The sequence below is a fragment of the Ranitomeya variabilis genome, chromosome 2, assembly GCF_051348905.1.
Source record: "Ranitomeya variabilis isolate aRanVar5 chromosome 2, aRanVar5.hap1, whole genome shotgun sequence".
NCBI lineage: Eukaryota > Metazoa > Chordata > Amphibia > Anura > Dendrobatidae > Ranitomeya > Ranitomeya variabilis.
Genome location: NC_135233.1, coordinates 908,523,897 through 908,540,396, shown reverse-complemented (window position 1 = coordinate 908,540,396; position 16,500 = coordinate 908,523,897). Strand labels below are relative to the sequence as shown.

Genomic DNA, 16,500 nt, shown 5'->3' with positions numbered 1-16,500 from the left:
AAGTTCTTAAGATCAGTCGAGGTCCAGCAGTCAGATCCCCCGCGATTGGTAAGTTATCATCTATCACTTGGATGTGGAATATCTTCCAAACTTGAGAAGACCCCTATAAAGCTGCTGCTTCTTTGCCATCAGTTTTCCTCAAGGCAGCTGATCCACATGCCGTCTAAGCATGTGGCCAATCACTAGTGTCAGAGAGAACAACTGTGATGTGTAGGCATGTGCCCATTACAGTCAGTGATCAGCAGTGATCAGCAGTGATCCCGCGCAAAGCAGGTGACTACAGTGGCCACCCAATGATATGTCATAGGACACAGCGGTAATGTGCTCAGGCAACAGATTATATCCCCCTCCTATACACTAATATGCCACAAGCAGGAAGTTGATATCACCAACCATTCCCATTTTATTTAGGTGTATCCATATACATGGCCCACTCAGGTCTATCCATATAAATGGCCTACCATTTTTTTTTTTTTTTTTTGGAAGTGCATCTGAACAGCAAGGTGGATTGCTGTTGAGGGGAGATAGAGAGAAAAAAAAAAATCTATAAATCTTCAGCACAGCGAGTGTGAGCGAGCTGAGTGTGACCTGAGCGTAAGTGTGAACGGCGGTAAGTGTGTGACTTGTGATTCAGTGACTTTGGAATCAGGGAGTTTCCAAGGGAGGAATTGCTTCTGTTTTTTTTTTTTTTTAATTAATACTTTGTATTTATTTTTAATTAACGTTTCTGTGTGGTGCAATCCCCATTAAGAAATGTGCTCCACAATTGTTAATGCCATCCAGTGCACATCTTGCCACATGTATGCAGTCCTTGAGCAGCCGGTCGAGGGTGCATACTGCTGTGCGAGATGTGAGCACGTTGTGCATTTGGAAACCCAGATACTGGATCTAAATGTGCAGCTGGCAACACTGAGATCCATAGACAATATGGAGAGGAGTCTTCTGCTCACAGAGCAGACGCTCAATGGGATAGATGAGGAGGGGGATGGTAGGATGGAGCTGCAGGACAGTGTGGCAGTTAGCTGGGTGACAGATAGAAGGCGGGGTAGAGGGAAGAGTGCCAGGGAGGCTAGTCCTGATCTGGCACACCCCAATAAGTTTGCTAAGTTGGCAGATGAGGGGGGTGCCAGTACAGGGGTAGCACTGCTGCAGCCAGGCATGTCCTCTGAAAGCCGGAGGAGTGACTGCTCCAGTAAGGAGGGAAATAGGAGAGCAGGGCAGGCCAGACAGGTGCTGGTAGTGGGGGACTCAATTATTAGGGGAACAGATAGGGCAATCTGTCACAAAGACAGGGATCGTCGGACGGTGTGCTGCCTACCTGGCGCTCGAGTCCGACACATCGCTGATCGGGTGGACAGATTACTGGGAGGGGCTGGTGAGGACCCAGCGGTCATGGTGCACATTGGCACAAATGACAAAGTTAGAGGTAGGTGGAAGGTCCTTAAAGATGATTTCAGGGAATTAGGCTGCAAGCTGAAAGCAAGGACCTCCAAGGTGGCATTTTCCGAAATACTGCCTGTACCACGTGCCATGCCAGAGAGGCAATGGGAGATTAGGGAGGTTAATAAGTGGCTCAAGAATTGGTGTAGGAAGGAGGGGTTTGGGTTCCTGAAGAACTGGGCTGACTTCTCAGTTGGCTACAGGCTCTATGCTAGGGACGGGCTGCACCTCAATGGGGAAGGGGCAGCTGTGCTGGGGGAGAAAATGGTTAGAAGGTTGGAGGAGTGTTTAAACTAGGGATTGGGGGGGAGGGTATTCATTTTATAGGAGGGGAAGATAGTGCAGATAGAGACCTGGGCACAAATAAGGAAGTTGGGGGTGGCGGTGGCATGGGGGGTGGGGTTAGAACAGTTAGTAATTTAAGAAAGAATAGAGGTACAGAGAGTAACATCAAGTGCATGTATACTAATGCCAGAAGCCTCACCAACAAAATGGATGAATTAGAACTAATGTTGTTGGAGCATAATTATGACATGGTGGGGATATCTGAGACGTGGCTGGATGAGAGCCATGACTGGGCTGTTAACTTGCAGGGCTATAGCCTGTTCAGAAATGACCGTACAGATAAGCGAGGGGGAGGGGTGTGTCTATATGTAAAATCTTCCTTAAAACCCATCCTGCGTGATAATATAGGTGAATTTAATGAAAATGTAGAGTCCCTGTGGGTGGAGATAAGGGGAGGGGGAAAAAATAATAAATTACTGATAGGGATTTGTTATAAATCTCCAAAAATAATGGAAGCAATGGAGAATATCCTCGTAAAGCAAATAGATGAAGCTGCGACTCAAGGAGAAGTCATTATTATGGGGGACTTCAACTACCCTGAAATAGATTGGGGAACAGAAACCTGCAGTTCCAGTAAAGGTAATCGGTTTTTGACAACTATGAGAGACAATTACCTTTCACAACTGGTTCAGGACCCAACAAGGAGAGGGGCACTGCTAGACCTAATATTAACCAACAGGCCAGACCGCATAGCAAATATAAGGGTTGGGGGTCACTTGGGGAATAGTGATCACAAAATAATAAGTTTTCGTGTATCCTTTAATAAGATGGGTAGTAGGGGGGTGACAAGGACACTAAACTTCAGGAGGGCAAATTTCCAACGGATGAGAGAGGATCTTGGTGCAATTAACTGGGACGATATCCTGAGACACAAAAATACACAAAGAAAATGGGAGACGTTTATTAGCATCCTGGATAGGACCTGTGCACAGTATATACCGTATGGGAATAAACATACTAGAAATAGGAGGAAACCAATATGGCTAAATAGAGCTGTAAGGGGCGCAATAAGGGACAAAAAGAAAGCATTTAGAGAATTAAAGGAAGTAGGTAGTGAGGAGGCATTAAATAAATACAGAAAATTAAATAAATTCTGTAAAAAGCAAATCAAGGCAGCAAAGATTGAGACAGAGAGACTCACTGCCAGAGAGAGTAAAAATAATCCCAAAATATTCTTTAACTATATAAATAGTAAGAAACTAAAAAATGACAGTGTTGGCCCCCTTAAAAATAATCTGGGGGAAATGGTGGATGAGGATGAGGAAAAAGCCAATCTGCTAAATGACTTTTTTTCATCAGTATTTACAAAAGAAAATCCCATGGCAGACAAAATGACTAGTGATAAAAATTCCCCATTAAATGTCACCTGCTTAACCCAGCAGGAAGTACAGCGGCGTCTAAAAATAACTAAAATTGACAAATCTCCGGGCCCGGATGGGATACACCCCCGAGTACTGCAGGAACTAAGTACAGTCATTGATAGACCATTATTTTTAATCTTTAAAGACTCCATAATAACAGGGTCTGTACCACAGGACTGGCATATAGCAAATGTGGTGCCAATATTCAAAAAAGGGGCAAAAACTGAACTCGGTAATTATAGGCCAGTAAGCTTAACCTCTACTGTGGGTAAAATCCTGGAGGGCATTCTAAGGGATGCTATACTGGAGTATCTGAAGAGGAATAACCTCATGACCCAGTATCAGCACGGGTTTACTAGGGACCGTTCATGTCAGACTAATTTGATCAGCTTCTATGAAGAGGTAAGTTCCGGACTGGACCAAGGGAACCCAGTGGACGTAGTGTATATGGACTTTTCCAAAGCTTTTGATACGGTGCCACACAAAAGGTTGTTACATAAAATGAGAGTAATGGGGATAGGGGAAAATATGTGTAAGTGGGTTGAGAGCTGGCTCAGGGATAGGAAACAAAGGGTGGTTATTAATGGAGCACACTCGGACTGGGTTGCGGTTAGCAGTGGGGTAGCAGTGGGGTACCACAGGGGTCAGTATTGGGCCCTCTTCTTTTTAACATATTTATTAATGACCTTGTAGGGGGCATTCAGAGTAGAATTTCAATATTTGCAGATGACACTAAACTCTGCAGGGTAATCAATACAGGGGAGGACAATTTTATATTACAGGATGATTTATGTAAACTAGAAGCTTAGGCTGATACATGGCAAATGAGCTTTAATGGGGATAAATGTAAGGTCATGCACTTGGGTAGAAGTAATAAGATGTATAACTATGTGCTTAATTCTAAAACTCTGGGCAAAACCGTCAATGAAAAAGACCTGGGTGTATGGGTGGATGACAAACTCACATTCAGTGGCCAGTGTCAGGCAGCTGCTACAAAGGCAAATAAAATAATGGGATGTATTAAAAGAGGCATAGATGCTCATGAGGAGAACATAATTTTACCTTTATACAAGTCACTAGTTCGACCACACTTAGAATACTGTGTACAGTTCTGGTCTCCAGTGTATAAGAAAGACATAGCTGAACTGGAGCAGGTGCAGAGAAGAGCGACCAAGGTTATTAGAGGACTGGGGGGTCTGCAATACCAAGATAGGTTATTACACTTGGGGCTATTTAGTTTGGAAAAACGAAGACTAAGGGGTGATCTTATTTTAATGTATAAATATATGAGGGGACAGTACAAAGACCTTTCTGATGATCTTTTTAATCATAGACCTGAGACAGGGACAAGGGGGCATCCTCTACGTCTGGAGGAAAGAAGGTTTAAGCATAATAACAGACGCGGATTCTTTACTGTAAGAGCAGTGAGACTATGGAACTCTCTGCCGTATGATGTTGTAATGAGTGATTCATTAATTAAATTTAAGAGGGGACTGGATACCTTTCTGGAAAAGTATAATGTTACAGGGTATATACACTAGATTCCTTGATAAGGCGTTGATCCAGGGAACTAGTCTGATTGCCGTATGTGGAGTCGGGAAGGAATTTTTTTCCCCATGGTGGAGTTACTCTTTGCCACATGGTTTTTTTTTGCCTTCCTCTGGATCAACATGTTAGGGCATGTTAGGTTAGGCTATGGGTTGAACTAGATGGACTTAAAGTCTTCATTCAACCTTAATAACTATGTAACTATGTAACTATGTACCCAGTATATACACAAACATGCATAAATATATACTGGACAATCCCTTTAACCACCACTAAAGATTTATATCGGTAATGGATTCTGCATAGGGGCCAGGTGTCATGACAAGGGACAACTTTTCAAACCAATGACATTAGGGATAATTTGTAAAGCGCTGTGGAATATGTTGGCACTATATAAATAAAATTATTATTATTATTATTATTTAAAAAGTCACAGGACAGGATCTGATGGACATTTCGCTCATCACGTCCCTCGCAGTCACCGGTGAGGTGTTACTTCTCCAGGCAAATGAAGAGCCTCAAAGATGAATATTACATTTACCGATTGTTCTGGCGATAACAGTCATTTTTATACAGGCATAATTAATCAAGTTACATTTTACTGCAGTCACATTAATCAATTATTAGGATTCCCAATGGGCCTTTACTTCTGCGATGGAGAAATGCCCTAAGGAGGCTAACATTGCATTATTCTAATTCACCTTCTCCTGATCACCAACATGATTCTCAGTACAGGGGATATGGGATCTGATAAAATACTTTACATCCTGTTGTTCATTTTCCTGTGCACAAGATGCAAGCAGTGCTAACTCCACAGTATAAATACTACATATAACTCTATAATATGATACCTTGAGCTGCGGCCACCAAACGTTCTCCGTACAAGGAGCTAGAACACAGTAGCGCCATGTAGTGGCCATTCTAAAGTACTGCAGCTCAGATCACATTTGCTTACACTGGAGCTCAGCTGCACAACCATCACATAGTGTAATGAGTATCTGATGAACACTATATAGTGGTTGTGTCAAGAGTTCTGCCAAAGAAAATTGCACCCTTTTGTCCAGTGAGGTGCAAAAACAGTCTAAAAATTATAATAAATCTGGCATAGGGCATGTACAATTGAGCCGGAGAATATGAATGTATATACTCGTACAATACATCTAACTTATATAAATATATATATACACATATATACACACATACATAAAAAATGTTCGTGCTTTATGCCAGAGTTAATATAATTTTTAGACATTTGCTGCACAATGTGACTGCAGCATAAATAATGGGGGCAGTAAAGTGAGATCAATAGATCTGGTAACACGCATGAAGTGTTACAGAGTGAACCATTGATAAATGTGGCGCATCTTCAGATCACCAAATATTAGGCAGTGATAGGAAATCTGCCCTTTGTTCTTCAACTGTGAATTACAATTCAATAGGACACCTTGTGGAGAAAAGACATTATGACAGCATGCGACATAAAAAAAAAAAGAAAAAGAGAAATATTCAATAAACCTACAGCGGGTCGGCTCGGCCGTGTCATATTGTCTTCAGCTTTTACATTAGGTCCATCGTGCGGCAGGACTGGAGAGGCTTCAGGTTTATGGTTACCTGCTACAAGAAAAAGACAAACCCAGTTGTTTCTACTTTACATGCGGTGTCGCACATTCCATACATGTGATGAAAAGGAAAAGTTCTGAGAATATAATGTGTGACTGTGGAGGAACAAATCACTAAAGGGGCTACAAGAGTATCTGTAAAAAATACTGAGACCCTTGTTCAGGCTGCTGGTTTTCGTTTGTCGGGGGGCAACGTGGTCAGCGTGACGTCAGCGCTGCACTGATAGACAACAGACACTGGGATACAAGGCACTGGATCCGGTGAGTGGATGTTTTTTTTTTTTTTTGTTTGTTTTTTAAAGAACAGAAAGTTTTCTACAAGGAGCCAACTCCCTTAATCTCTACTCTACCAGATTTAATTAGCATCACATTATTACCACCATAAAGATGAGCTCTGTCCCTCCTCTTGGCACACACAGAAGTATAATACGGTGATAATGACATTCCGCGACTTTGTAACCTGCGGTATACTGAGATAAGTACACTGCAATGATCGGCAATTAAAGAATCAGAAAACAAAGACCTCAACTTTGTACACGCTCCTCAGGTTGGGCAAGAATCTCTGGTCTGCAGGACAGTGTCCAAAGAAGAGACAATCATCTAACTCCACTTTGGTGTAACCAGAACTCTGAACTCATGTAGAACAAAGAGGGACAAGGTGTGCTGCTGAAAATTTAGATCACATTTTCTAAGCAAGCTTCAATGTGGAGCCCCCCAAAAAAAGGCATGCAAAAAAAAAAAGCTACTGCATTTTTAAGTTTTTATGTAGTGTTAAAAAAAACATTAAAACACTGTTTTAAATGAGCAATAAAAGTGCATCAAATATGGGTGAAAAGGCAGAAAACAAACGCTGAAAAAACTCAGAGATCGTTACTGACTAGTGATGAGCGAACGTGCTCGGATACGGTGTTAGCCAAGCATGCTCGGGTCTCTACCGAGTGACTTCAGCAGCATGTCTCGCGGATGATTGACAGCTGAAACACATATTTTTAGGCCGCTCCCTGCATAGGTTGTGGCTGTCGACCAGCTGCGAGACGAGACAAGTAGGCTCGGGGACTCGAACATATTTTTCGCAAAAGTCACTTGGTAGAGACCTGAGCATGCTTGGCTAACACCGCATCCGATCACGCACGCTCATCATTATTATTGACACCTGAAGAAGATGGGCAGATAAAAAACAACAGAAAAAAAAAATCAATATTTACATTACGTGTGAACACAGCTTTGGATTAATGGAGACCGAAAACCTCACACTTTTTTATGTCATGCACTAATTATCATAAATAATCTGTCCACTGTGTTGTACAGGTTTTTATGATTACATGGTTACAACATTTGCTGGTGTTATTTGCCAATTTGCGATGTTTATTTTTTTAATGTGCATTAAAAATGTAATTATCGTAATTTTTTTTTAGTAATTGTATAGCAAGGAAAAGAATTTCTACATTTTATTTTACCCCTAAAATACAGGTAAATAGAAGTGCACTGGTATACTGACATGTATCTCTATGTATCAGTACAATTTTCTGTAATTTTGGAGAATACAAAGCACTTTCAAGTATAGAAAATTCTCCCAAGATAGTTCCTCCAGCATGTGGTTCACAGCTTTTGATACTGCACCGATGTTGCTGGTTGGGAGTTCGAATTCCTGGGAGGCCAGAACTCAAGAAAAGAGATCAATTTATTTAATTGAATGTATGGATATAAAAAGCATAGAGATATCAGCCCCTCCTCGCAGAGTTAAATCGCTCATTTAAAGGGAACCAGTCACCAGTTTTTTATCACATTATTCAGCGCCTGTTGCGCATTCCATAAATGGGTATATAACCGCCTGACTCCCCTGTATACCTCCTAAAACCTTTTAAAGTTCTCACGCGCTGTATGTTAACCCTGTCAGTGGTCCGAGAGGTGTCCATTCTGGGCTCCCTGCCCTTCCTCTCAGCTTCTGATTGCCGTCCTCCTGCTTTGATTGATGTGGATGACGCCTCCTGCATCATCCACATAGCCGGGCGAAATCCCATGTCTGAGCAGAGAAATTGCCAGCTCACGCCTTCGCACTATGCTCTGCCCTACTGCGGCCAGAGCCGAAAACATCAGTGTGCATGCCCCGTCACACGTCTTTCCCTGCTCATGTACCAGTACTATTTTGCCGCCATTGCTGTGCGCAAGCACACTGATGTTTTCAGCTCTGTCCACAGTAGGGCAGAACATAGCGCGCAGGCATGAGCTGGCGATTTCTCTGCGCAGGCGTGGGATTTCGCCCGGCTATGTGGATGATGCAGGAGACGTCATCCATGTCAATCAAAGCAGGAGGACGGAGAGAGGCAGCCGGGAGCAGTAGAGAGCCCAGAATGGTCGCCTCTTTGACCGGACCGTCAGGATTAACATACAGCTCGGAAGAACTTTAAAAGGTTTTGGGGGCTAAACAGGGGGAGTCAGGGGGTTATATAATAAGGTGATAGTTTTAGTTGAGACCTGAGACATCTGGTGCCAGGTCCCCTGGTTTAATAACATGTGCTGTCCGGGAGATATTGAACAAATCGGACAGCACACGTCCGAGTTACACACCCGAGCACAAACCAGAAAAGAATGACAGCCCCCCCCCCGTCAAGATATTGAAATAAAGGGGGGGTCCCATGGCATCACAGATATTGACGGTTTTTAGCCTCTTTAATTTTATTCAGGAGAAATAAGCTTGGCCTTTTAAATAGGGTTCAAACAAAGGTCAATTTTAAATATCTGTACTGTGCTATTTTTAGAAAGACTGGTTTTAGCTGGTGCCTTTTTGCGCCTTTTCTAACGGTTTTCATTGGTTTAAACTGGTTGTTGGGCAGAATTTTGTTATTATATAAGGTCCAGCGGCTACCTGGGAACTGTCATTCCGCTGGAGCTGTGAAGAAGCGAAGACCCCACCCTCCCTCCCTTTTTCTTTTAAGACCTGTCGTGATGTTTTTATTTGTGGGAAAATCGCCCAGTGGTATGGGCGGATTGGATTTGGTGTTCTTGGATATATGGAAAGTTATATGATTACTTTATTTAAGCTGTGTATTAATTGGTTTAACCCTTAATAAACATCACGGCCATTTTTCTTCCATTAAAGAAACTTGTGTTGCGTCTTTTTTCCTCTAGTGTTAAGGAATATATCTTGTGTTGCCATGGACATTTTTACAAGATTTATCGCCAGTAACAGCATTAAGTAACGATAAAGAAGTTCAATTATTCTGATTATTGACTTAGCAATAATCAGGAGGGGGTTTGTTCCAACATTTGCTTGTATACTCATTTATTCTCCCCTCCAGTGAGTGCTGGCAGCACATCCCTGTTTAACTCAGAGGATGTGGTACTGACCAGAGCTAATTTTTAGGCCCACCTAAAAAAAGTGATCATCTGGCAAACGAGTGCATGCCTGTGTAAATCTGATTATTTGGCAGGCATCGTAGAAGTGTGCCTATAGAGTAGAAGACATCTCATTTATGTGACATGTTCTGACATAAGACTGACAGGCTTAACCCCTTCTTGGGCACGGTAATCCTTTGGATCTAGCCATAGACACTGTACATTGTGTACTTTGTGATTCCATGTTCTAAACAAGCGCTCAAAATGGGATGAAATGCCAAACACAAGAAAACATGTATCTTTGTCAAAAAGGAAACGGTTTTATTAAACTAATTCACCTTGGCACAATATGAAGCTCTACTGGCTCACAGATAAAGCTAACAGCAAAAGTCAGAGCAATGCTCCCACGCACACAATCTCTTCCGAGAGCTGCATGTGGGTGTAAAAGTGCACGGCACTGTTATTACTCTGAGCTGTGACAATGCAGTCCTACCGCTCGCAGCGCCTGTAGTTTATGTTCATGTGGGTGGATCCTGTCATTCTGACCACCAGGCAGGAGGATTTCTGTTCAACCTTACCTTGAACTCTGTTTCGTTCACTGGAGCCTGCTTGAGAACCTGGCTGTGATCCTCCTTGTGAGCTGGGTTGTGAACTTGGTGTGCTGGAGCTGGAGGAGCTTCCACTGCTAGTTCTTTGAATGGGGTTTTCGATGACCGTTTCAGTTCTTCTCAGGTCCGGGTTACTACATAAGAGTCGGAGAAATAACATTAAAATATTTGCTTTACTTTAACACATGGCAACTTGTTAAGCTCTATAAAAAATGATACCTTCCGTAGGTGGAAGCATCTCAATAGAATTGACCAAACCATAGAGTTTTCATAAAGGGTATTCTCAGATTTGAAAGTTAACTTCCTGACCGCTGGGATACCCATTGATCCTAAGAACTAGGGTCTTGAGGACCTTTTAAATGGAGCGGGGACTAATCAGGCACACTAACGCTCGATTCATTTTTATGAGAGCGCTGAAGACCATCCAGTGAAATGCAGTCTAGTTGTGGTTAGTCTATGACCACAATAAATAAGTATTATCAAGTTAAAAAGGTATCCCCTATTCTGTAGTATACGTGATAACTTCCCGGTAACTGGGGGAGGTCAGATTGCTGTGATCACCACCAATCCAAAGAAGAGCCATGTGTCAATGGAACCACCAGGGATAGAAGATCGCTGCGCTCGACTTGTCTTTGGCACCCCCATAACAATGAGCAGAACGGTAGTGCACATCATTGACCTCTGCTCCATTCCCAAGTGGACATGCACCGACCACATCTATTCTTACCAACATCCCCTCCCCCATAGATGTGCATGCTCAACTAAGCATGTGTTCTAAACTGGGATTGGGCATGAAGGAGCCTTGATGGAGAATTAGAAGTGCAATACATAAATACACTGCACTTACAAATGTCCAAGAATGCCAGTACTGTACTCAGTAACACTGCTATACTGAAAGAATTGGTGCCAAAAGACAGTAATCCAGGAGGTTTTTGAACACGATGTATTGGCCCGGCTCCTTCTGAGAACGGCTTAGTTTCCATTATTTTAATGTGGATTATGCCATCATTTTTCGATCTTATGATAGTTGGGCAGTAGTGATCAGACAGGCAGCTTTTCCTAATTCTAAACATTAAATAAATTCAGATTTTTAAAGTAATTCTGGAAATACATTCAGGAGGATGGCACACCTTGCTCTCACGGGCTGTGTGCTCAGCCTACTGCCGAGATTGCTGCCATTCCCAGAGCAGTTCTTGCGTGCTAGCGCAGGAGATATTGAAGTTGTCCTTTGAGGCACCTGGAAGAAGAGAAATCTCAATCATGGAATTTGATAAGATATGGATGAAACTTTTTCAGAAACATAATGACATTTGAAGAAATGTGACAGTCACAAAGGATATACACATTTAGAGGCTCTGGGGAGCACTTAATGCCACCACTGTGAGCCTTCAGAAAAGTCTGTGGAGGTTATGCCCCAGGATTGGGGCAGGGGTTTCTGCCCTGATCAGTGTTGTGGTGAGACAGAAAACTGATGCATAAATGTTAATCAAAACAACCAGCATTAATATCGATGAGATATTTTTTTTTTAACAAATCTCTGTACGCAGTATTAAGAAGGTGGTATGAAATTCAATTATGTGGAAAATAATGACTTGCTTTTATATCTTGCTGGGAGAAAATTGGTCAGATGTATGAAACAATTACATTAATGCGCATATTTATGTAATCTTGCATAAAGCGCTGATTCAATGTGGTATTGCGTGAGTGCGGCCTTTGAAGTTGGGCACACAGTTACGCATCTCAGATTAAGACAAAGTGCTGATGCATTTCATAGATCATTGCCTATGAAATATATTTACATGTGAATGCTAATGGCTTTCAGAACAGAATACAAAACTCTTGTTCTGTTCCACAAACCTCTCCACAATTCTGCACTTTCTGTATTTAGTTGGCAGAACCATATAATTTTCAATAGGTCCTAACATAGGATAGATCAATCAGTTTGGATTTTGACTAATGAGATCCTTTGTTTTTTCAATTAAAGTGAATGTTAAAGAAGCCCTCCTCACATCAAAGTTTTTATCCTCTTAATGTATTTCAGTCATCATATTATGTAGCACTGTGTACTTACAAATGCTCATTTTGCCTTTTTACAAAGCTAATTTTTCAGTTTTCCATTAGGTCTATGACATCATTTGATTAAATCTGACTAGCTGAATCCTTCTAAGCTCTGTGTAGAAACAGGAGGTCAATTTTCCCTGCGTGAGTCATGAGTCACTGCAATAGTCCCCTGGCAGGAGGAGAAGGCTTCAGCTGGGTCAGGATTTGAAGAAGGGAATGATAAATGCAGGGACAAGAGACAGCCTGTTTCTACATAGAGCAGAGAAAAGAGAAGAATTAGCTGGGTAGAAAGGCAAAATGAGCAATTGTAAGTACACAGTGCTATATAATATTATGACGGCAAAATATTAAGGCGATAAAAACCTTGATGGTAGGAGTGCTTCTTTATTGGAGTTTTCTGTGAGCATAAAATATAGCTAGGCACTTAAATATGTCTGAATGTTACAGAGATAATGCTGTCATAAATCAGATGTAGTTTTTTGTTTTTTTCATTTTAATCATCTTGCCCAGCCCCTATGTTTTGATGCTGCCAGGGTTTGCCGTGGCTGGATTACCGATGTAAAATACCACAGCTCCCAAGATTCCTTAGCCCTCCTACAGACATTGTCTTTTCTTACTGCTGTGGAGAAGTAGTGATGTAGTTACTTACAAATCTTAAACACAAAGATTAGCACTCACTGCTTCCTAGCATGTGAAACACAATCCCGCCTGAGATAGGGAAAAGAGGAGGAATGTGATGTGTTGTTGGTGTATAGAATAGCTGCAGGCTTATACAGAGACAGATGTGAGAGGACAACATATAGAATGGTTTTAGAGTTTGTTTCTACTACATTGTGTAACCTCTTTGGTTTGTGTCTTTCCCTCTTGAAATCCTCCATGTTATTATGAAGAAAATGGTTGCTCTATTTACACGTAATTTTTTAATCACCGGAAAATTCCTTTAACTTTTTTTTTAAATACATTTCTGAAATTTATTACAAAAGAAATAAAATATGGTGTATGGCAGACAGAAGAACGCACCATAACAAAGTTTAACAAACATTAGAATAGTGACCTTTGGTGGAAGATCTTCCTCCTGACGTAACCAAGAACTACGATCAAATTTCTCAATGCGAGGAGGAAGAGGAGGATTCTCGGAGGTTGGGTCTGAATTCTGCCTTGGCATCTCAGGCCGATGAGGAACTATACCTTCCTGGAATGCAGACATGCCCTTTGCTGATTGTTCATGTAGTGATTGTGATGCTGAGAGGGAAGGTCCAGGGGCTTTCACGGACACCAACATTGGAAGTTGCTAAAGAGATGATGAGTAGAAGATGACCATTATGGTTTAGGCAGCAATCTTTTCATTGGCATTGATAAAACATCCTTCGGGCTCTGTTAACATCTTGTTTTTTACTATGTCACAGGTATACCTTAGGAGTATTGAATTGACAAGTTAATCTTACATATTTGTAAGATCACAAAGAAATAAGATAAAATATAACTTTTAATGTAAAAATTAAAAATGGGACATACAACACACTTACAAACACCAAACACAAAGTGCACACTACATTATCCCTAAAGATGAACCCTGGTCTGTGTGCCTGCCTGGCTGCGGAGGTTGGCACCCTATATCAACCGACACGAGAATGGTGCCCCCGCGCGCAGACGGCTGACCCTTTTATCCTGTTGTGCCCTACAGGTAAGTGCCAGCTGATACACTTTCACAACATAGAAAGATAGTACCCAAAAGTATAGGTCAGAAAAAACAGGCAGTGCATCTGTATATGTATCTATATCTCCGCCCAGGGAAGGGAGTGAAATGCCTTGCTCGATATAGATAATATTTATTATAGAATTGGTAAGAGAACCCCTCTCTAAACTGTACCTCCGCTGCTCTCTACCTATCAGCGGAGGTTGGCACCCTAATTGTCAGCGGATATGGCGCCCCCGCTTCAAGATGGCTAGCCCTAGATTACCCTACTGATGTACAGGCCACAAAAAAAAAAAAAAAAACTAGGGGGGATTCCCATCAAAAGTGGAGCAACACAACTTAACCATATTTAGTTTTAAGGATAAATCATAGATACAGTTAATATTGGGAATGGCTATGAGAGGGGTACTTATCAAGCATAGCTGTCCTGGAACCTCTACATGTTTTGCCTGACAGCTCCTCAGGAGGTTAGATGAATAGATAATGCAGTATCACAATTGTGTGTGGTGTTTGTAAGTGTTGTATGTCCTGTTTTTAATTTTTACATTAAAAGTTATATTTTATCTTATTTCTTTGGTGTTTTTTCTCATGTTAGTGCGTTTTTTAATACCCCCTAAATCTAGATTTTACATTTCTATATTGTAAGATCAACAGAGGAACATCACAATGCAGATTTCTAGGAAAACTGGCTTCATAATTTGTTTTATGGGAAACTAAGTATCTGTTAAAACAGTGGTGTCAGAGGAGTAGAGAGGTCCTCTTTAATTGGAGATCAATAAAAAACAAAGTCTCTACAGTCAAACTTTCAGTGTTATGCACTCAGTTACGACTTTTGATGTCTTGAGGCAAACGGGAAATTCATTTTTCTTTGAAAAATATGGAGTTGTGTTTATTTGCTTTCGTCAGATCTACAGATCAAAGAGAAGAAATGTGATTGTTTCGACTGTATGAGTTGGGTCTCAACCTGGGTTCACACTGATAAGGAAAAGTGGTGCTAAGGCTATAGATGATGAAGCTCGATTGTGGACACAGGCCAGATTTGTATTGTTCATGGCCTTTTCATCTACCACCAGGGAAGGACAGGAAAAAGAAAAAGGTTTTTTTTCTTTTTTTTGCATTTCTTTATAAATAGCAAACTATACCAAGGGAAAAGAGCAGTGTGAACAATTATGATGAATGAGGAAGGGCTAACGACGTTGGCTGCAAAACCATTTTCAATGGCGACATTAGTTTTGCAATAATTTCCCTATATATGTTTACATAGCCGAGATACATAAATAGGTCACTAGTTGTTACGTTCATAAGGTTTAGTAGCGATCGGCTCAGCAGATCTCATTTAAAGGAGAAGTATGACAAAAGACATTGTAGGTTTCTTGAAGGGAATCGGTCACCAGGTTTTTGCCACTTAATTTGAGAGCAGAATGATGTTGTGACAGAGAACCTGCATCCAGGAAGGTATCATTTACTGGGCTGCTTGTTTTGATATAATCACTGTGTTGTCAGAAAGAAATTTACAGTAGAGGACTAGAAAAGCTGCAGCCACCCCAACCCCACTGATCGCCAGCTTTCTGCCTATGCACAGTGAGCACAGAAAGCTGCTAATCAGTGGCGTGGAGGGGGTTATACAGAGCTCAGCATTCAGAGGACTGGTAGATCTGCAGCAGGGACTGCTCTCCAAGTAAGTTTTTCAGTTATAGCGATTCTGACGACAGAGGAGGCTCAGACCCCCCAACGACACTCATTGGAATGGATTTGCGGATTAGTTGGTGGCGCGGGAGACTTATAAAAGTTTTATTTTTTTTCAATAATTAAGGGGAGTTAGGAGCTTATGTACAGGTTTATGGACTGCAGTAACAAACCAACTAAAGGTGGTAGCTTTAGTTTATATTATGAATAGCTGGTGACAAGTTCCCTTTAAGAACCGTAGTTTCAGCAGATCACTCACAGCCCATCATTGTTTGAATTTTTTTTTTTGACACAACAATCTTTTTTCTGAAAGAATACTCCCAGAAAGATTTGTCGCCTGATGTGTCACTGAATGTGATCGACACTAATGGTTAATTTGGAATAACACCTGCATGGCCGCATTGATGTAAATAATGTTATTTTATTATTATTATTATTATTATTATTATTTTTCCTGTCGCTCAAAACTGCTACCCTTTTTTTATTAGTATTATTAGAGCAGAGAATAAAGTTCCTGCAACCAAGATTTTGCTTTTAACTTGTTAATACAAACAGGTCTGTAAATCTTGAAATATAAGTGTATGGATTGCACTTTACATGAGCAAAAAGGGGCTAATTTTCTTAGAAGCTTCATGCTCATAGATCTGGTTTTAGATTTCTGCAAGGATACTGCTGGAAAAAAATCTAAACTTCGAGAGAAACATGGCCCTCTAGGTATATATATTGAATTTCAAAATTATACATAAAATGTTAGCCAATTGATGTTTTATGAAAAAAAGTAGCAAAACTGCAAACTATAA

General features: G+C 41.2%; 1 protein-coding gene across 10 annotated transcripts in view; it reads right to left on the bottom strand.

Annotated features, from left to right (window-relative positions):
- TNIK (TRAF2 and NCK interacting kinase) overlaps positions 1–16,500 on the bottom strand; it is a 342,780-nt gene that overhangs the window by 64,818 nt on the left and 261,462 nt on the right. For all 10 annotated transcript variants that reach the window (XM_077290529.1, XM_077290531.1, XM_077290534.1 and 7 more), the window contains 4 exons: positions 13,373–13,609; positions 11,388–11,494; positions 10,228–10,391; positions 6,214–6,308 (listed from right to left, as the gene is read on the bottom strand). In XM_077290529.1, coding sequence (XP_077146644.1) covers positions 6,214–6,308; positions 10,228–10,391; positions 11,388–11,494; positions 13,373–13,609 — 603 coding nt within the window. The remainder of the gene's footprint in view (positions 1–6,213; positions 6,309–10,227; positions 10,392–11,387; positions 11,495–13,372; positions 13,610–16,500) is intronic.